At 53.4% G+C, this 25,486-nt stretch overlaps 8 protein-coding genes across 8 annotated transcripts; 5 read left to right on the top strand and 3 right to left on the bottom strand.

Annotated features, from left to right (window-relative positions):
• Positions 1–612: 612 nt before the first annotated feature.
• On the top strand, positions 613–1,259 carry CABS01_09168 (50S ribosomal protein L13; the record flags this gene model as incomplete). Its single annotated transcript, XM_060542525.1, has 2 exons — positions 613–633; positions 741–1,259. The coding sequence occupies 2 exons, from the start codon at positions 613–615 to the stop codon at positions 1,257–1,259; spliced, it is 540 nt and encodes a 179-aa protein (XP_060400806.1).
• Positions 1,260–2,488: 1,229 nt separating this feature from the next.
• On the bottom strand, positions 2,489–3,391 carry CABS01_09167 (uricase; the record flags this gene model as incomplete). Its single annotated transcript, XM_060542524.1, has 1 exon — positions 2,489–3,391. One exon carries the CDS (start codon positions 3,389–3,391, stop codon positions 2,489–2,491), a length of 903 nt encoding a protein of 300 aa, XP_060400805.1.
• Positions 3,392–4,429: 1,038 nt separating this feature from the next.
• On the bottom strand, positions 4,430–4,645 carry CABS01_09166 (uncharacterized protein; the record flags this gene model as incomplete). The annotated part of the gene is made up of 1 exon (XM_060542523.1): positions 4,430–4,645. One exon carries the CDS (start codon positions 4,643–4,645, stop codon positions 4,430–4,432), a length of 216 nt encoding a protein of 71 aa, XP_060400804.1.
• Positions 4,646–5,524: 879 nt separating this feature from the next.
• On the top strand, positions 5,525–6,433 carry CABS01_09165 (uncharacterized protein; the record flags this gene model as incomplete). The annotated part of the gene is made up of 3 exons (XM_060542522.1): positions 5,525–5,606; positions 5,680–5,736; positions 6,117–6,433. 3 exons carry the CDS (start codon positions 5,525–5,527, stop codon positions 6,431–6,433), a joined length of 456 nt encoding a protein of 151 aa, XP_060400803.1.
• A 736-nt stretch (positions 6,434–7,169) lies between these two features.
• Positions 7,170–11,434, top strand: CABS01_09164 (uncharacterized protein; the record flags this gene model as incomplete). Its single annotated transcript, XM_060542521.1, has 3 exons — positions 7,170–8,119; positions 8,180–9,626; positions 9,683–11,434. The coding sequence occupies 3 exons, from the start codon at positions 7,170–7,172 to the stop codon at positions 11,432–11,434; spliced, it is 4,149 nt and encodes a 1,382-aa protein (XP_060400802.1).
• Positions 11,435–12,185: 751 nt separating this feature from the next.
• CABS01_09163 (phosphomethylpyrimidine kinase) lies at positions 12,186–14,364 on the top strand (the record flags this gene model as incomplete). The annotated part of the gene is made up of 11 exons (XM_060542520.1): positions 12,186–12,238; positions 12,330–12,511; positions 12,577–12,659; positions 12,724–13,108; positions 13,165–13,324; positions 13,378–13,528; positions 13,584–13,649; positions 13,698–13,830; positions 13,884–14,099; positions 14,189–14,268; positions 14,326–14,364. 11 exons carry the CDS (start codon positions 12,186–12,188, stop codon positions 14,362–14,364), a joined length of 1,548 nt encoding a protein of 515 aa, XP_060400801.1.
• A 1,163-nt stretch (positions 14,365–15,527) lies between these two features.
• On the top strand, positions 15,528–18,053 carry CABS01_09162 (DEAD/DEAH box helicase; the record flags this gene model as incomplete). The annotated part of the gene is made up of 7 exons (XM_060542519.1): positions 15,528–15,664; positions 15,870–15,970; positions 16,032–17,000; positions 17,055–17,162; positions 17,603–17,731; positions 17,786–17,947; positions 18,010–18,053. 7 exons carry the CDS (start codon positions 15,528–15,530, stop codon positions 18,051–18,053), a joined length of 1,650 nt encoding a protein of 549 aa, XP_060400800.1.
• Positions 18,054–20,583: 2,530 nt separating this feature from the next.
• On the bottom strand, positions 20,584–22,122 carry CABS01_09161 (AAR2 protein; the record flags this gene model as incomplete). The annotated part of the gene is made up of 1 exon (XM_060542518.1): positions 20,584–22,122. The coding sequence occupies one exon, from the start codon at positions 22,120–22,122 to the stop codon at positions 20,584–20,586; it is 1,539 nt and encodes a 512-aa protein (XP_060400799.1).
• Positions 22,123–25,486: the final 3,364 nt, after the last annotated feature.

Raw genomic sequence — 25,486 nt, 5'->3', positions numbered from 1 at the left:
CAACCTATGGGATGACTGTGCCGGCATATGCGGGTTTAATACCCATGGTCCATCGTGGAGTAAAGTTGTCTGCGAATATGGGCTTGCTTTGAAATCGTGCTGCTGCCCCTCCTCTCCCACTCGCGGCCAGCGGACAGCGAGCACGGCGCAATTGGATCGCATCGCCTCATTGCTTTCCGTCGTCGTCTGCCCCACCATGAGAACGCTCGGGCCAGTTTTTGGAGAGCATCGGCCCCAAAGTCGGCGCTCGGTCTCTGCAGCTGGGAGCAGTCCCGGCAGCTGGTACCATCTGGTAGATCGAAAGCAGCTTTCGTTCCCTACCTAGGTACGGAGTACCAGGTAAGCTGATGGGATCTTATCATTATCATCACGTGAGAACGCTCCCGGCTCCAAAATTTTGGGAGAAGCTCAGGGTCAGGCTACTGAATGGAGATCGCCAACGACGCCCAAGAACGCGTGACGACTACGTTCCTTTTCCGAGATCCGACGACGACGCTTTATCGCTGGCTTGCCCGCTGCAAGGACTGTCCCATTGACCGATTCGGTTCGCGAATACCAGAAACGAGCGTCAACGTCGGCTGAGGCGGCCAGCCCCAGAACACACATTTCAAGATGTCGCAAACCATTGGCCTGGTAAGCTTTCCCCCTTTCGCAGCCTCCCCAATCAAATATACCTCTCTCCATGCTCCCGAGAGCTATCGTCACGACCATATAGCTGACCCAGTTGCTCAACTCTCCAGACGCGCCTCTCCTACTCCCGAGTATGGCACCAGATCTCCGCCTCGGCTCCCCACGAGATCCTCTCGACCCAGCCGGGCGTCACCCCGCCCTCGCTGGGCCGCCTGGCCAGCCGCATCGCCGTGCTGCTGATGGGCAAGCACAAGCCGACCTGGGACCCTTCGACGGACTGCGGCGACTACGTGGTGGTGACGGACTGCGCGGCGCTGCACGTGACGGGACGCAAGAAGTGGCAGAAGACGTACTACCGACACAACACCCGCCCCGGCAGCCTGCGACAGGTGACGATGGACGTGCTGATGGAGAAGCACGGCGGCGCCGAGGTGCTGCGCAAGGCGGTGAGCGGCATGCTGCCCAAGAATAGGCTGCGGGAGAAGAGGCTTGCGAGGCTCAAGGCTTTCGAGGGGGAGGCGCACCCGTATAAGCAGAATGTTATCCGGTTTGGGGATGTTCCTGTGGGAAAGACTGGGTGGGAGGAGCAGGTTAAGGCGATCCGGGAGGCGGATTCGCAGAGGATATGAGAGGGGTTTTGCTGTTGACTCTTCGTGAGGTGCGACGGTTGTAAAGGGGTGATGGAGGGGGAAGGGACGACCGAGGTGTAAAGTAAAGCCGCCTTGAGTCGGCGTGTATATTCTGTACGAATACGGGCATTCTCAAAAACTTTGAAGTCAAATGACCCTCTACAATGTGGCAGTGTTTCTCATCGAGTGCCGGACTGTGTCTGTCATTGATATGTTCTGGCTAGTGGGATTGGGATCTCTGCCTGACATGCGTAATGCGATCCCCTGGAAACTCCCGAGGCTTTCGAAAGACATCGTACCTATTGGAACTGATGTCGAGAATGTTGCGAGCTGAGCATCGACAGTCTACGATGTCTCGATATAGGCGAGGGGAAGAGGAGTGCCGGTTGAAAAGGAGCAAGGAAGGTTAGGTGCGGTATCAGGGAACCTACTAATATCTTTGTATAGACAGGCGTGTTTCGTCAAGGGTGATAATGGCAGCAGTATGAAGATGTGATCCATCAAGTTTTTCCTTACGTTCACGTCGCCTTTGATGTCGAATAGCATTGTCTGGAATCACTTCTGAGCTCTGCTGCCAAGAGACACAGGTATTGCTTGCTTATCCAATACTTTGAACACATACATCTGAGTTTGCAAGTTATTGTCACTTTTACAAATTATCTCCTAATTGGAGTCAATTGCCAAGTTTTTCTTGAGAATCGCAATACGTGTGAAAGCTTGATGGTTACGCTGACGGCCTTTTACTATTGTTCAGCTTAAAGGAAAGAGGAAAACGCTCCTCACGACACCTGTCTCAAATGAATCTAAAAATCAAGTAGCAGTTCGAGTATATGTGTCATTTGCGAGACAGGTCGTAGAATGGGGAACACCATTGAGAAGCACCACGCCCTTTCTGAAAACCCGTACATGGTATCATGGGTGGCTTCATCATAGCTCTCCGTCGTGCCCATAATCCAAGATCAGTTCCAAAGCCAAAAGACGGTATCACTCGAGTCACAGGAGTTCTCTCAAGGACAACAAATTTGATGGGTTATCATATTCTTAGTCATTGCTCATTATTACTATAAAAGAACACCCGGCCAGGCTTGACCAGGTCATGGACGCCGGTAAATGCAAGTGGGGAATCTCACTGGATTCTCATAGGAAAGCATCTTCTCTCATCCTCAGTCTACAGCCCCTTATCTCACTCACTCGACCCACAGGCCAACTCACCCAAAGCTCGCTCGCGTCTACAACTTGGCGGTTTCGGGCTTGCGGGCGACCTCGCACTTGATGAGGCCGTTGGGGCCAGACTGCGGCGCGTAGACCTCGGCGTCCTTGCCCGTGTTCTTGAGCCCCTTGTGCCAGCTGAGGTCGATCTCAAAGTAGTGCTTGTTGGGCAGGGAGTAGGTGGCGGTCAGGGTCTCGGGCACGGCGGCGAGGATCTGCTCGCACATCTTGTACATTGTGTTTTGCACGCTGGCGCTCTCGTCCTCGGCAAAGGTCTTCATGGTGATGTCGCGGGCGGCGCGCCACGCGGGGTCGAACTTGGGCACGGCGGCGCGGACGGCGGCCAGGTCCGGGAACTTCCAGGTCCAGGCGGCGTCGACGTCGGTGGACAGGATGCGGTCCCAGGTCTCGGGGAGGGTGGTGTACTCGTCGCGGACGAAGCCGTGGAAGGCGGAGCCGGTGGACTTTAGGACGGTGAGCTTCTGGATGGCGCTGGTGAGGGCGATGCCGTCCTTGCGGGAGATGCGGGCCTCGACGTTGCGGGTCTCCTCGCCGTCGCGGAAGAAGGAGTGCGGGTGCGGCTTGCCGTCGACGGTCATGCGGGTCCAGCGGTGCTGGATGATTTTGACGTTGGCTGTGTGAATGTGGGCGTAGGTCTCGAGGAAGTGGGCGCCGAGGATGGAGGCGAAGAGCTCCGGGGGGTTGACGGGGTTCTCCTTGGCCTTGATGTAGGTGGTGTTCTTGATGGAGTCGGTGGCGACGACGACGCTGTTGTCGGCGACTGTGTACGAGGTCTCGATCTCGCCCTCGAGGAGGCAGCAGACAGTCATCTCGGTGACGGTCTGGACGTTGCCGTTCTTCTCGACCTTGTAGACGCGGACGTTGTCCTTGCCGTAGCGGGCGGAGGCGAGGTAGGCTGCCATTGTGAATGTGTGTGTGTGTGTTCGTGTGTGGCTTTGCGAGGGTTGAGAATGGGGGGAAAGCGAACAAATTGTACGGCGTTTGGGGTATCACGGATGAGATTGCTGGTATCGCAAAGACGAGATAAGATGAGATGTCGTTGTGAGATGAGGGTCGAGGATGAGAGCAAGGTGCTAAGTGGTTCAAGCTCAAGAGAGACCGCAAGCAAGCACTGATAAGGAGGTGGGTGTTGGTTGATGATGAGACAGAGGACAAGAGCAAGGTCACAGGAGAAGAGGCCAGAGGGGGGACGATAGGTTTTATATCAACATCCAAGAGAAGAAATTGGTTGAGGTTCTCGCTCTCAGATTAGCTTCGTTGGACGTCACCCACCACAGAGACAAGAGCCGGGCCGGAGATACACCAGCAAGCAGCACAGATAGCGTAGTCGCGTCTTGAATCGGCACGCAATGTTTGCGCTGTGCAAGCATGAAAGCTTCTGCTTGTGTTGGGTGCTGGGATGTACGTACTGTGTAAGGGTGGCCCCGCGGGTCGGGGGTAGGTAGGTAAGGGCCCAATGGCCTGGCCGAACTGGCCCGATCGCTTGATAGGGTCCGGCTGCCGTGGGGTAGAATGGTCTTATTGGAGCTGGGTGGATCCCCCGGAGCCCGCCGATGCCCTTTGGACGCTGGGCAGGCAAGTCGCCGCATGCAGCCGCTGTCTCCCTACGGCTGTCTGCGCCAGGGCGGGACCGACGAGAGACGCTCTGGGCCGTACATGCTATTTGGTAAGGCGAGGTACCTCAGCTCCACGAAGCAAACGCCTCTAGCCTCTAGGGCTCTGAAAAAAAGAAGAAACAAGACGAGAGTCGGCAAGTTCTGCCGTGACTACCGTAGCTACCGCAGGCGGTAGTTGATTTTGCACTTTTTCTCTCCAGGGTCCGTCTCTACGGGACCAATGAAGACTAGATGAGATCAAAGGATCTTACAGAGCCGCAGATGCTCGTGATGTATCTTGGCTGCTGGACCTCCAGTGGCCGGCTCCGCGTAAGGGTCAATATTTCATACAATGATGAAGAATGTACATGAACGCTTCACAACCAACATGGGAACACCAAGAAATCCACACATCATGCAAGCCGTTTCTCTCAAAGCCCGTCCCTGTGCCGCCGCTCTCCGACCTGATGTGAGGTCAAGGTGAAGTGAGATGAGATGAGGTGAGGTGAGGTGAGGGTTTGGCCAAGGACGGGCGCGCGAAGGAACCGGGGGCCCCGCCATTTCGGGACTGTGGATATTAGACCGAAAGGCCGAAGATGCAAATCCCGTAGTGGGTGACTGATTCTGACAGAATCATTTCTGTCCATTATGTTTGCTGTGTGGATGATGGGAACTCTTTGGCAGGTGTTGTCTCGATCCTCGGCGTTGGTTCCTATCTCCCGCCACCAGTACTTGCTACCAGCAAGTCTGCTTGACACGGCTAGAGGTGGGTGTCTCCGAGGCATCGAATGACTGCGGATGGGGGAGCCGGCCGCGTTTCAGCATTGGTAGTGGCAGTTGATGCTGTGGCACAAGCAGCTTCAGACGGCAAGGGATTTCCTCGGTAGGATGGTCCATGATGAGCGTTCACGAGCACCTTTTTTCTCTCTATGTAATACAAAAAAGGTACGGATATGGGCTCGCCCGAAGTTGACTGCCCGCCTTTTCAGGTTCCTTTGAATAGAAGCTGGTTCATCGATTGAAGCCATCGTCGACTGCACTTTACTTAACCATAATGAAGATCTTCAGCTCAAGTAACATGTACCATATCGGAGGATAGGCTGACGAAAATATGAGGCTGTCCAAGCTATCATGATCTACCTTAGGCGATCATTCTTGTAAATTATTGGAGGTCGATGGTCGTTGATCGTTGAGCGTCGAGGTAAAACTGAGTGGTGCCAAGAGCTGCACCTGTATCTGTACAGATAATGGGGTCAAGGTTTCGTGCCTTATCTAGGGCTTATCGACAAGATGCCTACCTTAGGTATCCATGACGATGTATCCCTTCAGCAGACGTAACGCTAGAAGGTAGCTCGAAATAGAGACTGCTGCAGCTGACGGCAACGTCCCCATTGGCTTCTCAGGCAGTCCTCTTACCGTCCGAGCCAAGCATAACGAGGCATGGTGCCCTATCTGAGCAAGTATTTGTACTCGACGTCTTCCAAGGTCACCAAAGGGGAGACAGACGTGGTCCAAGCTTTCGGTGAGGGGTGAAGCGACCAAGAAGCGGGGCTACTGATGGAAGGCTGCTTCCTTCCGCGTTACGGCGCATGCAGCAATAGCCCAGCAGCAGCAGAAGGAGTCGAAGGAGAAAGAGCGCACCGAGAGAGCAAGTAAGATTTCATCATCACTTCTTTCCAGATCCTCGGACATAAATGCTTGAAGATGAGATAGACAGGCCGAAGCTACCTAAGTTGTGTTGTACACGTGATCTCAAGTTGATTAACATCAGCATTGAAGATGGATGATGAATGAGGTAAAATGGACTTGGCTGTGTGCGTGCATGAACGAGGTCCGACTCCAACAATCTGAACCCGAACAATGGGCTTGGGGCTGCCAAATCCGTACACACTTGAGCTGGAAAGTACTTTCAAGAAACAGCCTACCTACCGTATCTCCCTATTCCTTCCTACCTACCTTGACAACCCCAAAGCCATACCTCAAGATTTCTCTTTTCTCTCACCTTTCTTCACCTTAATTCACCTCATCATAGGGCAAGGAAGATACTTTCAAAGGCGAACTGACGCAGACGCTGCTTACCCCGTCCTGAGAGTCAGAGGTGCACTGGAGAGCTTGAACAGAGGAGAACCTCGCAACTTCGCTGCAGCTGTGGCCGTGACACTGCACCACCCTGAGAAATCACCCCTGAACACCACCCACCTCAGACACCAGTATCAGCGCCTTCTGCGGTCCACAGGTGACATCGGCAGCAACCACACCTCTACAGCCCGCCCGCGACCATTCTCAACTGTTAACACCGCTGAGCCACGCCCGCGACAGCAACCCATGCGCATCCAGGCCCACTCCTGAAGCTCTGAAGACCAGGCTCAGTTGGTATCCGGCGACCAAGTACGCACTGCGCAGTACCTACCTTACACAGTAGGTACTTCACCGTCAACTGTGGGCCGCGAACGAGCACTCGGCTGGAACGCCGCAGCACCACGCAACAGTCGAGACAACGACAACAGCGACGACTGCTTCCACCAGAACTAATCATCCATCACAGACAACCCAAGGGCACAGATATCTCGCCCGACCTCAAGCGACACTGTTATCGGGACCGTCTTCCACGGCTGGAACCTGCGAAAGATCCAAACGATCAACCCTTTCTGATGCGCCAATCGCATATCCTCAGCATTAGACTCACATCGCATCTCCACTCGGACTGACGTCCTGCCCTGCTCTTGGCGTGGCTCTGCGGGTGGCCGACCAACTTCGCCCATTTGCGCGCCCAACAGCCTGCGACTCGAACATTCACCTTCTCCTCCGTACCTCTCGCGCCATATTTCGACCGCCTTCAATTTGAAGAATTGTCCGAACCTCGATTCGAACCTCGTTACCCACCTACCGCGACAGAGCCTCATTCAAGCGATCGACGACAGTCCTTTACTCCACGCGGACGAACCCCGACTACGACCACCAACCCCCTGACACCCCGATAACGAATTTCTAAAATCAGAGCAGTATTGAAATAACAGTCGCCCGAATGCCAGAACCTCCGGAGAAGCCCCGTAGCAAGGTGGTAACATAGAGAGGCATCGCCAAGATGCTGAGCGCCTCCGGACAGTCTCAAAAGGCACTCTCGCCTCAACAGTCGGCATCGAGCGCCAATACCCTCAATCCACGTCCGAGTTTCGAGCGCATAGAGAGCACCGGCGGCCTTCAGCCGCCATCCGCCTCTGTCAATGGATCGAGAAGTCTGGGCGCCTCGGGCGTCAGCTTCGGACCCCGAGGCTCTTCCCTCAACCCCTCCATCGCCCCTGGGAGCTTTAGTTCTGAGCTGCGCAGCCAGATGATGCCATCTCGCTCTGGCTCCCGAGGCGACATCTACAGCATCGATAAGGTCGACGAGGAAGATCCCGCCACGGCTGCAGAGCAGACCCTAGCTATTCTCAAGGAGCAGCTGAATCGAGAGATGAAGATCAAGGACGGAAGTGAGAACATGCTGGAAGCCTTGAACGCCAAGAAGGCAAAACAAACCAAGGAACAGAGGGCCAAGGTCGAAGCAGAGCTGAATGCCTCCAACCAGCGCATCAAGAATCTACGGCAGAAGATTACAGATGCCTCGAGATTCAAGGCGACTCCAACCACACCCACAAGACAAAGGACAAACGAGCCACTGTTCTCTTCTGCCAACAATGGCATGCGCTCACCTCCTAGCGCCTCTCGCAGTGGCGCTGGTTCAGACAATGAAGAGACGGCTGAGCAGTCACCGACCTTTCTCCTGGCTGAGTTGCTACAAGCCCTTGAGCAAGAAGGCATGCCGCCAGAGTACTATGTCAGTCGAGGAAACAGTCTAGTTGATCTGTTCAGGCGGCATCCAACTCTCAAGTATGACCTGGTATGGTCGGTGTTCGGTCTTCGCATGCAAGTAATGCTGCTCAGTGAGGCCAGAGAAGTAGTGGCAGCTGGTTACCGAATGATTCGCTATGCCATCTCAGATGTGTCTTCTTTAAAGAAGATCCGCAGTCTGAATACTGACATCATTGTTGTGACGTGAGTTTGGCCATGTTTCTACAATTGACAAGACTGCGAGCCACAGCTAACAAACCGTAGATCTTTGATCAAAGACCGAAAAGCAGATCTGGAGCGTGAACAGGCCTTGAAGTTCGTTCGGGCCTTTTTGGATGTCAAGGATGGAGTCAAAGAGCTTTCACGCGCTGTTGTGAGGACTATAGCCGCTGTTGCAGAGCAGGCTGAAGATCGTCTACGCTCCATCTGCTTGGAAACACTTGCTGAGGTTATGCTTCGTGACCCGGCCCTGGCAGTCGCTTCTGGCGGCCTTTCACCGCTCTCTGAGGCTTTGATCGAAGGAACATATAAATCGCCCGAATCTCTTACGGCGTCTTATATGCAGATCTTGGATAACCCACAAAAGAGAATCTACTTGCGCTCCGGTTATGATCTGGAGGTTCTCTTCACGGCATTCACAGATATCATCCTCGCAAATGAGAGCCTACTGAAGCAGAACGCCAAGGCAATCACCAAGATCCTGAAGAGTTGGCCTGGGTTGATGATGCTGACTATGCATGACTCTCGAGCCATCAAGTCGCTGCTCACTAGCATGGTGCTTCCGCAAGCAACCATCCGAGAGACAGTAATCGATCTCATTTACCTTCTTCTCCGGATCAAGTCGCCCTCGTGGGCTTCTTCCTTCCTAGCTGGTCGCCGCCTAACGACATATGGACGGGTAGCGAGCCTCAAATCAGTTCCGAACCAGACGCCCTCGGCCAATGCTCTGCCCGTGGAGGAAGATAGTGGAGAGCAAAACTTCATGGATCACTACACTGCCCTGCTTCTGGCTACATTTGTCAAAGCTGGTCTGTTGGAAAACTTGCTCCAAGTTGCCAGGACCAGTGACCCTCAGCTCTCCAGAAAGACGTGTCTCCTGATTGGCGAGGTGCTGAAGCTGGCAAGCAGGCTCCTCCCCGCGACGTGGAGCAACGACTTACCTCTGCTTCCGGAGCTCTTCGCTGCGGCGACTCAGTTCAAAGACGACAACAGATTCGTTGCCTCGGGCATAGTTTATCAGATTAGCTCAGTGAGCAAGACGCTGTATAGGAGCACGCCGTCTATCGCGACTGCTGGAACTCTCCCCTCCAGCGACAACCTCGCAGACATGCACCGTAAAAGCAACGCCGGGATTGTGGTTCAAGAGGGCGCAATCCGGCAGCTTTTGGTGGAGTCTAATGTCCTGAACAGCTCCAACTACTTGAAATGGAACTGGGATGTTATCTCGCGAATCATCGAAGGGCCGCTTCAAGATGGAAAGCGACTAGACGAGGTCAACAGGGTGTCCAAGTTTATGAACAGGATCATGAGCTTCTACCGGCCTTTTAAGCACAGGTTTTCGGATCTTACAAGCAATAAGAATTCTCAAAAGTACGTCAGGGTCGGATGCACACTGATGCACACTCTGCTTCAGTCAAATGAGGGCTTTCAGTACTTGCAAGATCATAAGATGTTACGGCAGATAGCTGAGTGCCTCGCTCAATGTGACCCGGTAAGCAAAAAAACACATCCTTGGCAACCTCATCAAGACACTGACAAACAATGCAGAGCAGCGGATTGACATCCACGGATCCAATGTTCTCCCCTGGCCGCTTGCAAAGCACACTTTGCGCAGGATACTTCCCCATGCTTGGAGTCCTAAGTGGTGATCCCAGAGGCTTGGAGCTTCTACAACGCTGGAGAATGTTCAACATGATGTACCACATTCTCGGGCACAAGCAGCGCCCTGACTTGATCAAACTACTTCTCTCAAACTTTGACTACAGCATCCCGGGACACCCACGGGTGCTTATAGAACAGGCTCTTACGTCTGGAACGAGGGAGATTCGCATCACGGCGACGAACGCGCTGCGGAAGTACGCCACTCGACCATTCGATGCATCCCAACCATCCCACGGCAAGATCGACTGGAAGTGGGCCATCGAGAAGCTTTGCGACCAACTATACGACCCCGAGGTAGAGGTCTGCCGAACCGCAGTTAAGATCCTCGAGAAGGCATGCAATAAGAAAGCATATCTGGAGTATGTCGTCCAGTGTCGTCCGACAATGGACCACTTGGGAGAGATCGGTGCTCCTCTCCTACTGCGGTTCCTGTCTTCGTCCATTGGCTACCACTACCTCGACGGCGTTGACTACATCAGCAATGAGATGGATGACTGGTTCCTCGGTCGAAACGACTCATACGTTGGTGTGATTGAAACCAGCCTGGCCAAAGCATTCCTAGAGAATCCAGAAGAGCACCAGAACCGCATCAACATGGTGGAAGAAGCTCAAGCAGATACCGAGCCAGAGAATCACATTCCACCGCACTTCTATCGCGAGCTTGCACGCACTCAGGAGGGATGCAAGTTACTGAGCGACAAGGGACACTTTGCTGAGTTTGCCAGCACGATCAAAGAATACGGCATGCAGTCGGAAGATCCCGAGCTCATGCTAAAGGTCAAGGCCTCCATGTGGGCTGTCGGCAACGTGGGATCAATGGAGCTCGGTGCCCCTTTTATCGAATCATGCGATGTTATCGAAGACATTGTCAAGATTGCCGAAGAACATGAGGTGATGAGTCTGCGTGGCACCGCCTTCTTCGTCCTGGGACTAGTGTCTCGATCCGCCCACGGTCTTGAGATCCTGTCAGAATGTGGATGGGATGCAAATCTTTCACCGCGAGGAGAGTCGATGGGATTCTGCATTCCCAATGACCTATCCAAATTCTTCTCGTTCAAACCCTGGAAGCACGCTATTGCCTCCAAGATTGCGTTGCCAGATACGCAAAAGACCTTTTTGACCCCGCCGCCACCAACAGAAGCGCGTCCGCCTCTAGAGAAGGAAGAGCTGCCGGCCTTCACCAACGAAGAGGCCATCAACCAACGTATCCTGGATCTCGTTGTCGATCTCGGCAACATGGTTCTGTACAAGCGGGCAATGGGTGAACTGATGCAGATCAGGCAGCACAAAGTGGCAGGCTTTAGATGTCCCAAAATGTTCAGGCGCGTCATGACGATGCTTGAATACAATCACTACCGCCTGCCTATTAGACGAATGGTTCTCGAGATGTTTGACAAAAACGTCCTCAGAAGAATTGTCTTTGACGAAGACAGCGATAGCGGATCTGACGACGAAGATGTCGATGAGGATGAGGAAAACGCATCTTCGGGTGACGAAAATCGAACAGAGAGACAGCGTAGTATCTCAGACCCATCGGAACTGGAGAAAGAGACGGAGCCTCTGCCCAAGGCGGAGCGTTCGGACAGCATGAGCTCATTTGATACAGACAGCTCAGCTGACTCGACGGAGACAGCATAAGGTTGCATGATCCGTTGCACTCATCGTCAAGAGATCACTTGGCATTTGAGCCGGAAAGTTATTAGTGGAATTCGAGAGGCATCATGATGAGGCGTTTTGTTTGTTGGTTTTTCTTGTACTATAACTCGTGACTTTGGGGGAGTGGATAAAGTCTCCAGCTGAGGTTTTGGCCGGCAAAGGGACCTAGATAAGCTACGGATTGATCTTCAAGAGCGAGCAAGGACAGGATGGAGTTGGTGGCCATCTGCGTATCGATTCCCAAATGGTGTAGGTAGGCAGGGTGTCGGCACGATAGGCAAATCAAAAGTGGCTTGTTTTCCTCACCTCTCGCTCAGATCACTCATCCTTTTCTTGCCAGTGAGATATAGAGCCTCGAGTGAGGGTCATGCATATAAGAATGGCAGCCTTGGCGATATCTTTTACGTGATGTGTGACTAACTAGTAAGGCGCAGGTCACAGTATGGCGTGGGAACACAACGAAGAGTTTTGCAAGTCGGACGTTTAATTGAGGTGAGCAAAAACTAAAGGGTGCCCCGCCCCCACTTGAGTGACATCTTCGACCCGCGACCGATCCGTCGTCAGCCGTGCCTACCCCGTCCTCCGATGATGTCCGATCCGTCTGCACGGAAAGAAGCTCCGGAGAGTCGATTGCTACCTTACACGTATCAATACTCTTTCTTGCCCAAAAACAGGATCCCAAACCGGCGAACGTATCTCTGACTAGTCCGTTTTGCTCCCTACACTAGTCACCATGGTTCAGGGACGAGTTCTTGTCATTGCCGGCTCGGACTGCTCCGGCGGAGCGTGAGTATACACACATTCTTCATCTCCAGACTGCAACAAGATCTGGGGAAAGCAAATACAGAGATGGGCTTGCTGACGCGGCAATCCAAAGAGGCCTGGAGGCGGACCAAAAAGTCATCGCGGCGCATGGCTGCTATGCCATGACGGCCACCACGGCGCTGACGGCGCAGGACACGACTGGAGTGCACGACATTCACCACGTGCCGCAGGAGTTTCTTCTCAAGCAGATCGATGCCTGTATCGGCGACATCGGGGTGGACGTCGTCAAGACTGGTGAGATTTGCTTCATTCGTAGACTGTATCTGGCCCATGACTTTAAGCAGCTAACTCAGAATCAGGCATGCTGGCTTCGCCTGCCACGATTGAGGCGGTTGTCGAGGCTCTCAAGAGGCACAAGGTCCCCAAGGTCGTCGTTGACCCGGTATGAACACGTCATTTGCAGACTTTTGGATAGATAACCCAGAGTTTCTTACAAACTGCCACAGGTCATGATCGCGACCAGCGGCGCAGAGCTGCTCCCTCGCGAGGCCGTCGCCGCGTTGTTGGAAGGCCTGCTCAAGCTCACCACCGTCCTGACGCCAAACATCCCCGAGGCGAAGCTCATCCTCGAGGACTCGGGCCACGCGCCGGTCGAGGTAGAGAGCGTCGGGGACCTCGAGGCGATGGCGAAGGCGGTGCAGGCGCTGGGGCCCGAGTGGGTGCTCGTCAAGGGCGGACACGCGCCGTTCAAGGCGGATTTGACTGTGGCGAAGAGCGAGGAGGACAAGGCTGTTGTTGTGGATGTGTTGTATGGGCACGGCGAGTTTTGGCATGTGCAGAGCCCGTATCAGAGTTCGACGAATACGCACGGGACTGGGTGTTCTTTAGCTTGTGAGTTTGGGTAAGAGGTCGTGGTTGAGTATGATGAGTGCTGATTTGTGTGGCAGCTGCTATTGCGTCTAATCTGGCAAAGGGTCTTGGCGTACCGGAAGCTGTCAAGTCGGCTTGTCGATACATTGAGGCCGGGATCAAGACTGCTCCTGGGTACGGAAAGGGGCATGGTCCGCTGAATCACTTTCACTCTATCCAGACGCTGCCCTTTGCACCGTAAGTCTCCTTTAAACCGCTGGTATAGGCAACGAATTGACCAAAGTCGATAGTGGGCGCTTTATCGAGTACATGCTCGAGAGACCGGATGTCAAGGATGTTTGGAAGACCTTTGTGTATCACCCCTTCGTCATGGCCATGGGAGACGGGACGCTGCCCATGGAGTCGTTCAAGCAGTATCTCATCCAGGACTACCTCTATCTGGTACGTGTGCCATGATAGCCGACGGAAATTCTCGGTAACTCATTTTCTATCTTAGGTTCACTTCGCTAGAGCCAACGCGCTGGCTTCTTACAAGGCGAAGAGCATAGCAGACATCTCGGCCGTAGGTGTTGCCCATGGTTCTGGAGGGGTTGTGTACTGAATCATCTAGGGTGCCACAATCGTCAACCACATAAGTCGTGAGATGAGCCTGCACATCGACTACTGCAAGGGTTTCGGCATCACGGTGCCTGAAATCGAGGCCACAGAGGAACATCAAGGCAAGTCTTATCTTGTGGATGTTGGTCCCCCTGGGGAGACACACGAGAGCGAGACTGACAAAGGACCACACATACAGCCTGCACGGCGTACACGCGCTACGTCCTCGACGTGGGCGTCAGCGAGGACTGGATCGCGCTGCAAATGGCCCTCGCGCCGTGCCTGCTCGGATACGGCGCCGTGGCAAAGCAGCTCCACGGCGACGTCAAGACGAAGCGCGAGGAGAACACGTACTGGAAGTGGATCGAGAACTACGTCGCTGACGACTACGTCGGGGCGGTGAAGACCGGCTCAGGTTTGTGGAGATGTTTACTTTCCTCTCATGGTCATGATGGCTGACTGAGTCGTTTTGTTCCTTGCTGACTGAGGGGGTTTGAATCACAGACTTAATTGAGAGGCATGCCGCCTTGCAGAGCCCGTCGAGTATAGAGCGGTTGATCAAGATCTTTATTCACGGCACAAAGGTTGGTCTTGATGTTTGTTGGGCGGGGTGGGTGAAGCTTGGGCTAACTGTGTTTCAGATGGAGATTGGTTTCTGGGAAATGTTTCCCTACCGGTGAGTTTTGACGAGCAATGTTTACCGGTGAGCTGGTAATGGAATTCTGTCGGTGAATTTTCTTGCTCGGTAGACAGATAAAGGCTCTGCAATTGGAGCGGATGCCATTCAATAAAAGACGATGGAGAGAGGACAGGCCTTGAGCTGGAAACGGGTGTAGCAAGATGGAGGGAGGCAAGGATGGTGGCCCCTACATCGCGTTGCTGCCATCTTGATACTCAAACAGCCTCATAGATTGTGGGCGAAGTTTCTACTCCTACCTCACATAGTATTACTTCCTTCCTCACCTTGCTTCAAGTATGAATTAGCTAGACGTTAGATCGGGCAAGAGAAAAAGCCAAGCATTACTAGTCGGACTGAACAGAAGCTTCCACTGTCATCTGATGCATCTCGCCGTGCTTCCTTCCTTCCCTTGACTTCCCGCCGCGGGTGCGCATGCCGTCCCAATTAGTACTGATACCAAACAAGCAGCAGTCAAAGGGTTCCCTTGCACCGCTTGTGCTGAAGCTCGCTCGAGGCCAAATGATTTCCAATCATTCAAAACCAGGTCTCCGCAATTCGCATGCAAAAGTCTGGAAGAAAAAAAAAAGCTGGAGACCCCCCGGTCCAAACCGAAGTACACTGTACCACAGTCACCGTGGACGCCAGCAAGGTAAGAGAGAGCGGCAGGAAAAAAAAAACAGAAAAAAAAAAGTCAAGAACCTTGCTGCTGCTGCAGGTGTGCAGTGTGCAGATTTGGCAGAGGTGCCTTATCGCGAGTCAGATCCACCATCTTATCCGAGCGATAAAGGCAGTAACAGACCCACGTGCATCGGGTACGTACCTTTTTCGCCTTAGCAGGGTCCTTCTGGTAGCGGTCGCCGAAAAGTTTTGGGCAGGCAAAGAAAAAAATTCACCCCGGGACCGCCTTCCCTCGCGCTCCCCAAAACCTCTGACCCTCCTACTCTTTTTCTCCCCTTCTTTCATCTGCATCCCTCTCTTCCTCCATCTCACAATCCTCCATCCCCCTCCCCTCAACGCATCAGTTCTCTTTTCGGTTCGCTCCAGAAAAAGAGTTCACTTCGCGTCTTCTTTCTCTCCCCACAGTCTTTCCTTTGGCATCGCTCAAGCAAGCGAAGCACCATTCACGACAATAAACACTTCGCGCGCTCTTCGCAACTAGCAAACATGTCCTACGGCGGCGGATACGGCGGTGGTGGTCGCGGCGGCGGCGGCTACGGAGGAGGTGGCTACGGCGGTGGTCGTGATCGTCAGGATAGAGGCGGTCGCGATGGTGGCTACGGCGGTGGTGGCTATTCCAACGGGTAAGCATTTCTTTGACTCTATTCTCAAACACGTCGGCCGGGTTCACGAGGCGGCTGTTGCCTTGGCGCGACACCGCCCGCAGTGCCACGATGCTTTTTCCCGAATCTGGAGCGTAGTTTCTCAAAACGACACCAACGCCAGCTTCAACATCTGATGAAATTTTTGATTCTGTCGTCAACATTATTGCTAACTGGTCAGTGACAGCAACGGATACGGTGGTGGCGGCTACGGCGGCGGTGGTGGTTTCGGCGGTGGCGGTGACCGCATGAACAACCTTGGCGCTGGTCTTCGCACACAAGAATGGGGTTAGTTGATTCACGACAGTATACACCAGCAACGCGTTTACTGACTTTTTTCCTTGCACAGATCTTTCCACGATGCCCAAGTTCGAGAAGTCTTTCTACAAGGAGCACGAGGAGGTGGCCAACCGCAGCTCAGAGGATGTTGAGTCCTTCCGTCGCAAGCACCAGATTGCCATTGCTGGCAACGATGTTCCCAAGCCCGTCGAGACCTTCGACGAGGCTGGTTTCCCCAGATATGTCATGGACGAGGTCAAGGCTCAGGGCTTCCCCGCTCCTACTGCCATTCAGTCCCAGGGTTGGCCCATGGCTCTCTCCGGTCGCGACGTCGTCGGTATTGCCGAGACTGGTTCCGGAAAGACGCTTACCTACTGCCTTCCCGCCATCGTCCACATCAACGCCCAGCCTCTGCTGGCCCCCGGCGATGGCCCCATTGTCCTGATCCTCGCCCCTACCCGTGAGCTCGCGGTCCAGATTCAGCAGGAGATTTCCAAGTTCGGCAAGTCTTCCCGCATCCGCAACACCTGCGTTTACGGTGGTGTCCCCAAGGGTCCCCAAATCCGTGATCTCTCCCGCGGTGTCGAGGTCTGCATTGCCACCCCCGGACGTCTCATCGACATGCTCGAGGCCGGCAAGACCAACCTGCGTCGCGTCACCTACCTTGTTCTTGACGAGGCTGATCGCATGTTGGACATGGGTTTCGAGCCCCAAATTCGCAAGATTATTGGCCAGATTCGCCCTGACCGTCAGACTCTCATGTGGTCCGCCACTTGGCCCAAGGAGGTTCGCGCTCTTGCGTCCGACTTCCTCTCCGACTTCATCCAGGTCAACATCGGTTCCATGGACCTGGCTGCCAACCACCGCATTACCCAGATTGTCGAGGTCGTCAACGAGAGCGAGAAGCGTGATCGCATGATCAAGCACCTCGAGAAGATGATGGACAACAAGGAGAACAAGGTTCTCATCTTCGTTGGCACCAAGCGTGTTGCTGACGAGATCACCCGTTTCCTTCGCCAGGACGGATGGCCCGCGCTTTGTATGTTGTCTCATTCTTTTCTTAATCCTCTGTACTCTAGCTAACATTTCGTAGCCATCCACGGCGACAAGCAGCAGAACGAGCGTGACTGGGTCCTCGACCAGTTCAAGACTGCCAAGTCTCCCATCATGGTCGCGACCGACGTCGCTTCGCGTGGTATTGGTGAGTATCATTCCCCCCCAATCTACATGGCAACTTCCAGCAGCCTTGTGCTGTACTTTACTCTTATGTCTAGGGGCTCTCTTACTTGCGCACTCTTGCCTGATGCATTCGTGTTTCCTTGGTTCTCTCTGCTCCTGTGTGGAGTCTTGGTCTGGTGTGCAGCCGTTGGCTCGCTATACTCGCTGTTCCACCCTTGTGCCTCCCATTTGCCTATGGTACAAGCGTGGATGTGGCAATTCTTGATTCGCTCAAGCTGTCCCCAAGATTCCCCAAGCCCGAGGACCCGGTACATTGAACTTTCCAGGATGGCATTTGACGCATATGGACTGCCCTGTCTTCGACGGAGTGAAAACAGCCTGATATATTTATCAAACAAACGTGGTTCCCGGCTGGAACGTTGCTATACAAACCGTGAGGCGTCTGCTAACCCCTTGCTCAAGATGTTCGCAACATTACTCACGTGCTGAACTACGATTACCCCAACAACTCGGAGGACTACATCCACCGTATTGGTCGTACCGGTCGTGCTGGTGCCAAGGGTACCGCCGTTACCTTCTTCACCACTGACAGTCAGTTCTCCCCCTTACCTGTCACACCTGATCAAAGTGCTAACTTTCTCCCAGACTCCAAGCAGGCTCGTGACCTCGTCAACGTCCTCAGAGAGGCCAAGCAGGAGATTGATCCCCGTCTCGCTGAGATGACCCGCTACGGTGGCGGCGGCGGCGGTGGTCGCTACGGCGGCTGGGGCCGTGGCCGTGGTGGTGGCCGTGGCGGCGGTGGCGGTAGTACGTGTTTTCCATTCTCCCAAAGTCTAGTGGCCTAATCGCTGACCGGACTTTCTTCACAGACAACGCTAACAACGCTCCTCTAGGAGGCGCTCGTCGTTGGTAAAAACCTTGCCAACCGGACCATCTTAAAGGCGAGGTGACTCATCATGCGGCGGCAACTTGCGCAATTCTCATGCAAAATCGGCGTTCACGTAGACGGGGGTTTTAGACTCGAGGTACCCGGGACACGTATCTGTGTCTCCTTCAGTCTGGTATTCCTCCACGGCTGTTTTCATTTTCCTTGAGTGTTTTCTTTTATTTGCCCATAACGGTTTGGGGCTTGTGTGCGATATCTCTTCAGGCATGGTCAAACGTGGATCAGGTTGAACAAAAAGTTAAGACGGAATCGGAGACGACACAATGATTGGTGTCGTGGACTGCAATAGAGATCCTTGTGGGGTCCCAGTCACTTTTGATGCTCTTCCATGAGCAAGAATGGATGGCTCAAGTCGAAAGCTCGACAGGTCGTAAAATGCATTAGATGACTGTGTATATCAGACATGGCCCTGTCGAGGGCGGCTTACTGCTCAAGTAGTAATAGGAAGATCATCTCATGATAAGACTTGAACATGTTTATGTTTTCTACTAGACATCTTGCGTGATAGCCTTTTGATGTTGCTTGCTACAGTTCCCTTGCTATGATAAAGCACAAGTCATGCCTCACTGCCAGCTGAAGCTTGGGGATTGGACCGCCTTATTGGCACTAAACCATCGTTCCCATTCTCAGATTTCCGTGTCGACCCCAAACTCTTGGTGTTGCTTTTGATACTTGACCTCCTTTGCAGCGTCATAATTATGAGTTTAGTCCGCCATCCACAGACTTGACGTAGCGCCCCTGTGAGACTGTTTCAAAGGGACGATGGATGACTGGGACGGTATGGTGTTTGACCCAAATATAGCTCTGGAACCGAAATGAATATTTGTGATGCCAACCAAGTGCACCATTGTCTCGGCAGACTGCTTAAACGTACTGACCAGATCATATTGTGCTTCTACACGTCCATCCCTTTACGGATCTACGCCCCCCGCCCCCCCCTTGGGTGATGAAAGTCTCATCAGCAGTGTGCTGAGTGCAGTCCACCACCACCACCGCCAACCCCTTTCTCTTCCCCAACTCTATCAAGTGCCTTTTCTCTCTCTCTGTGTGTATAATCAGTTATCTGAGTGATCACATGGGGAAGTAATGTATGGGAGCCGGGGGCCCAACTCTGATTGGAACGAGGAGGGAGGAGGAGGAGGAGGAGGAGGAGGAGTACAGTCATTGAGTGTTTCTGATATCTTGTCCGTTCTAACTCGCGCGTTCAACCTCGTCTCCCTGAGAGAAATGTAGGTGGACATCACATCTTGGTCACGATACGAGTTCCTCAAGCCACGCGATGTTCTCCTCCATGGTCTACGGATTGCAAAACCCCAAGACGTGAGAAAAAACCTGTCTCGTTCGTGTGACAGCTATTTTGATGTCTGGACTTCTAGAGCAGAGCCAGCTCCATCCCTCTCGCCGTCTCCGAAGGGGGCGGAGGGGGGTCAGTTCTAAATGTCATCTTGATCAAGGGAGGGGTCATGAACTTGACTTCACGGCGCAGTATATCCCCCAGTGATATAGTACCTCCTCCATCACGAAAGAACGAGCTGAAGCTCAACTCGCTTGACTCGATCCCCATATCCCCATCACGAGAATTGATCTAGTCTGCTACACCTTTGTTCCCCAGTCACGGAGTGGCGCCAAAAACGGCCAACAAAGAACAAAAGAAAACGAGCCAAAGAATGACAAGACCGGCCGGCTTTTAGGTAGCTGTAATTTGAGGATACGATATCAAAAGGACTGCGAAACATTCAAAGCCTTCTGTCCAAGTCAGCAGGTCTCTCCTACGGCAATTTATACACCTGCAGACAAAGGGATTACCCTCCCCCCCCCCCCCCCCCTTCCCAACCCCCATATGGTGAACCGCACCACAGTTCATCTCACAACTCAAAATAAACACATCATGTAGCAAAGGGATGATTCCTAGCTGGACATACAGTCATACAAAGTAACGGCCTATCAAAATTACCAAGCCATGAGTGCCATACCACCTATAATCCTCCTTCTCACGCGCCAGCCTATACCACAGACGCAGACCTAAGCCATCCCAATAGCCCTTGAACAAGCCATAGTCGGGAAAAGGAACATGATTGAAATTCAAACAATGCCATGGCCCAGACGATCGATGCTCAATGCCCCGAAATAAGAAAATGCCAAGAAGAAACCGACACCTGAAAACTCCCCGCTGAATGATGCTGAATGACGATGCCCATCCTTTCTTTGATGCCCATACTCAAAAGTCAACATGCGTCATGCTCGAGTTGCGAGACTTTGGTCGAACCATATCAATGAATGAGGTTCTTCGAGATGAGAAGCGGCGAGGCCTCACGCCCACGGGCCGAACCGGAGACAGAAGCGGGTTACCAATGGTATCTGTGCCAAAGGTGCCTGTATCGGTGGTGCTTGTGGCAGCGGTGTTAATTCCCTTGGTGCCGTTGCTGCTGCTGGCACATGACTGTGAGTGTCGACGACGCTTCTCCTTTGCTTCCAACCAGCGCCTGACCCCGGAACCCTAATCCCATGAGACGAGGTCTTTCTGCTTTCCGCTCTCATCCAGTTCAACGACCACAGCAGCGAACTCGCCACGTTCATCTTCGGCTTCAAGGTCGTCCATCTCAAGCTCGACCTCTTCTCCGTCCTCTAACATGGTCTTTCCCTTTCTGAGATAGTCGCTCCTGATATCCCAGCCAAACTTCCAAACCCACGTCTCGAGTTCAGAGAAGGCCTGACCGACGGCAGCCTGCTCAGGAGTGGCAAGCGAATTGAGGCCGAGGAGCACTTCGTTGAGTCGCCGCTTGTAGACAATGAGGGCCATGCGTAGGTCACGGGCATATGAAGGGCCGTAGTCGAGAACAGACCCATCGAGGTAGCGTTCGTTGTAGACAAGCTGAGCCGTAATGGTCTGCAGGAGCGAGCGGGCCAGCTCCGGGCGCTTGAGAGGCAGTGTGTAGCTCTTCAAGATGACGGAGACCAGCATGTGCCACCACTGCTGGATACACGCCTCGTTGCCAAGATGCATACCGACAATGAAGGCAAACTGGAGCTCACCCACAACGTCATCGTCGGTGGCACCGCTGGAGAGCAAGTGAGCAGTCGCATCAACTGCCTGCTCAGTACGCTGAGCGCCGACACTCTCTGCATCGTATGTTTTGGCACCCTGGCTAAAGGTAAAGTTCAGCTCTGTGCTCGCGACAACACTGGGCATTCTCTTTTCTAGCTCGAGCTCAGCGGGAAGCATAAGCGCCCCCCTCACGCGGTCCGAGGTATGCACAGCCCAGTCACTGGCCTGGCGGGCGGTAATTCTGCTCAAGAGAGGCGCGGTGATGGCGTTGGTCAGCTGCTGCCAAATGTTGGTGTTTCTTGCGAACTCGGGTTCGGGACTGGAAGAACCGGATGTAGCCGATTTGACGGTGGCATTGAGAGCGCGGATCTGGTAGGGGGCCAGCTTGGGGTAAATGTCCTGGATGTTATCCTTTTGGAAACGGGCTTCGACCTGGCTGGCGGGCTCGCCGATGACCTCGTTGAACTTGTCCCATTGCATGACGTGGATCTTCTCGGTGGCCGTGCTGATGATCCAGAAACCGGAGCGCGTGGTGCTAGCCTCCGTCTCCGAGACCCAGAAGAAATGGGAGCCGGGAGGAATGTCTCTGACGCCGACGAACTCGCGGGCGGTGAAGGAGACAGAATCGTAGCCCACGGTGAAGTGAGCAGGCAAGTCCATGACAAGGACAACATCTCCTCCTCCAAGCTGGTGTTTATGCTGAGAGGCCTGTTGGTTGGCGCTGGCGGCGACATCGAGAGACTCGATGGGTGCTAGAGGCGGGGGCTCGTCATCGTCGGGAACGGTGTTGGGGTCCATGGTGACTTGTTGCGACAGGGAGGAGTCGACGGGCTGGTGTACGTGCAAAGAGCCGAGAGGATGGGCACCGGTGACGCGGATGGATTTGCAGGATGGAGCTCTGGTGGAGACGGAAGAGTCGGACTTTGGCAGGCCCGAGTTTTTGAAAATGGCGGGCCGGAGAGGGGCGTCGATGGAGGCGCCGGCGGTCATCTTTTTGGAGATGGTGGGAGTGGTCCCCACTACCGTCCGAACCTTAGTTGAGAATCGTCGGATAACTCGAGGCCCGGAGAAAATGCGGCCTAATTCTGATGGGTATCAAGCGAATGATATAGCTGAATGGCTGTTACGAAAGCGACGTGTTGCTGACGATTCTCGAGGAAGAGCTAGTCGTTGTTGGAAAAAAACAGAGGCCCACCGAGGAATTTTATTGTTGTGCTGGCGATGGAATGGGGTGCGGAAGAAGAGTGGGCGGTGAAAAAGACGAGGGAAGAACGAGTGACAATGATGCAGCTCGGGGCTGCCTGGAATGGCCGTTGGACAAATCCAGCCTATGAAAATACACTTTCTTGAGGAAAGTAGGTATCCGTAGGTAGACGCCGAAGTAGTTGGAAAAACGAGGTGCAGTTGAGAAATATCGAGCAGGTCGTCTGTAGCAGTCAAGGACAAGGAGGTAAGATAAGGTTGAGGTTGTTCCGGCCAAAAGACGCGACGGAGGGCACGCGGGGCAGCAAAGCAAGCCCTGACGCGACCGGATTGCGAGACCTGGAAGGTACAAAAAAATCCAAGAGCAATGGAAAGAGAGAGAAAAAGATCGAGGAATGTGACCATGCCGAGGCAGCAACCAAGATTTATCAACGTCTGGTGCGGCCTACCTACCTTTTTTCCTCCCATGCTTATCCATCTTGACCTCCCCCCCTTCCTTCCCCCTCCATCTCACCCGGGGGATTCCTTCCCTCAGACAATGATGAGGTAGACAGCAAATTGCCAACAAGAATAGACGGGTCCAGACCTTCCCCTCATCTAGCTTCGTTTCCGTTCGAGACAATGCGGCAACCCGGCGAAAACAAAAGGAAGGAAGGGGCCAGAGGGTGTTAGGTATGCGATACTTCAGCGACTCGTATGCTGCTGTCGTATGCCCGCTGTATCGGTACATGTTCCAGGTTTGAGAACTGCAGATTACGTCATGCGTAACTTCTGCTAAGATTACCCATCTCACCTAGGTGGTGTGGTGTGGTGGTGGTGGTGGTGGTGGTGGAAGGTGGGAGAGGCGGGACGACACTACCGGACCGCCCTGGGCCGCCAAAATGGAGACTGAGCACTGTAGATTCTCAGGTCCGTAGGCTTAAGTATTGGAGCGCCTCGGTAATGAGCTTGAGGTAAGTAAGGTGGATTGTCTTTTCGAAGCTTCAGGAGACTTGGGTGACTCGCAACCACAACGCGGACGAGCGAGCCTCAGAGCAGCGTTGCAATCTTACTAGGTACTCATTCATCGCTCCAGGCGAGCACCCACCTCAGTGCATGACCGTGGTCGTGGGGCGAGGAAGCAAGCCAACGAGAAACGTCTGGGTCGCAACTTGGGAGAAAGAGTGCTTGCTACCCGTCTCTAGCTCCCGCCATGAATGTCAAAACAAGACCCGACTGCCATCCCGTTAATCCGTCCCAAGAATTGGGGTCAGGTGCGGAGGACGAACAGCGGCATCGATACGGGTACATCTAAACCGACAAACAACCCAAAAATGCCCACCGTCCACTTGGTGGAGCATCCACCCGCCGTTCGGTTCCGTAAAGCAACCAACGTCTTCTTCTCCCGTCTCTTACCCTCCCGCCCCGCCCCGAAGCGACATCCGTAATCCTCCCCATCCCCACACCTTCCTCCGGAACTCGGAAAACCCGCATCCCACAAACAAACCACCACCAGAGAAAACTCCCCACCACCACCAAACCCGTCCACGATATCCGTAGAAGAACCCACTCCGGGACCCCCGACTTTTTTTTTTCCCTCCCATGCATCCCATGGTCCCTTCACGTTACAATTGGGGGCCAAAAAACACAAAACAAGACGGGTGCTTGACACGTGTACCTGACATTAAGGAAAAAGGAGACTACGGGATGTAGTTTAAACGCAATAAACTAACATGAACGCTAGTATCATCGACACCAAGGATTAAATGCGGAAGAAAAAAAAAGAAGCATTCTTCACCTCCTGCATCTTTAACCCTGTGCCCTGCCCCCGAATTCCCGTCACCACCCCGCTGTTCCATTCACTCGGGTTTTCCATTTTCCAAACCATAAAAACTCCACAACCGCATCGGCGCCAAAAGGGAGCAAGCAAACTCAATCAAAAAAACAAGAGCCCATATGCAGGGTCTCGTGTGTTTGGCGCGGCCCCCAATACAACCGTTGAGCCACCAACGGGAAAAAACAGGGAAAGAGGGGTCCGCTGTGCCGTCCTGTTTAAAACCGCAAAGGTGACCTGGTGTTTGTTTGTTTGCTTATTTGATTCCTGTACCCAGAGTACAACACAACCCAAAATTTAAACAACAAGAAAAAAAAACCGGCCGTTTGGATGCAGCACTTCGCACCCTTCGGCGTGTTGGTTTTCTGGGTGGGTGTGTGTACGTGTACGAGGAATACCTTGAGCGAAGTGACTTCGATAATTGACCCAATAATCATTTCGCACCGTCGTCGCCGCCCAAATAAATTCAACGTAGGTGCACATGATGTTCCTTCTCTCATACGCACCCCCTCTCACCTGTATCACCAACTGCATCGCTCCTTCCTTACTCAAGGTTCCATAAGGTTGTGCTCCCTCGCACTTCCCTCGTCATCGCATCTGAGCCAACCAGCATTCCGTCGGAAAAGAAGCACTGCGTTGACCCTATTTTAAACGCCAACGCCAACACCAACACATGCTCACCGACTCTTTTCCATCCTACACATCCACGACATCCCAATCCCTCCACCTCGAAAGGAGGGGCAGAAGCAACGCCTCGTTGTCACCAGCAAGTCTGTCCTCACTCTCCAACCCCACCGAATCCTGCATATGCACAGAACTCGAAAGGAAAACATCGATAGAAGCAGAGAGGAAGGCAAACAAGCAAGCCCAAGGTTTGCACAAGCTTTTTCAAAAGAAGCAGCGGCCCCTGTCAATCACCCGTCAATAACCAGAACTCTACTTTCGTCCTTCCCTCCCCCCCTCTTCTTCCGACTTTGCCTTTCTTCCCTTGAAGTGCAGATGCATTATAAGACCGGGAACCTTGGAAGTGTATTGGCTAACAAACTCCCGGAACTTCACATGTATGTCCGGTCCCGCAACTCAAAAACTCTTTTCGGCGGCCTCTCCTGTTCTCTTGTCCTCTCTTTCTGCCTTTTCTTTTCCCCCGTTACTGCGATACATACACCTTGACAATCATAGAGACCCTGAGAATAATGAGGAAAACCAAGATGCCACCTCGAGAGCTTCACTTAACCAGGTCCTCATTCCAAAACTCTTCACCAGCAACCAAAGCAACAATCCCATTGTCATTCGTTAGCCAAACACCCCTTCCTTCTACCTTATTCCATGCGGCTATCC

This window comes from Colletotrichum abscissum, assembly GCF_030869225.1.
Source record: "Colletotrichum abscissum strain IMI 504890 chromosome Unknown Scaffold_21.1, whole genome shotgun sequence".
Lineage (NCBI taxonomy): Eukaryota > Fungi > Ascomycota > Sordariomycetes > Glomerellales > Glomerellaceae > Colletotrichum > Colletotrichum abscissum.
This window is presented reverse-complemented; position numbering and strand designations above follow the sequence as displayed.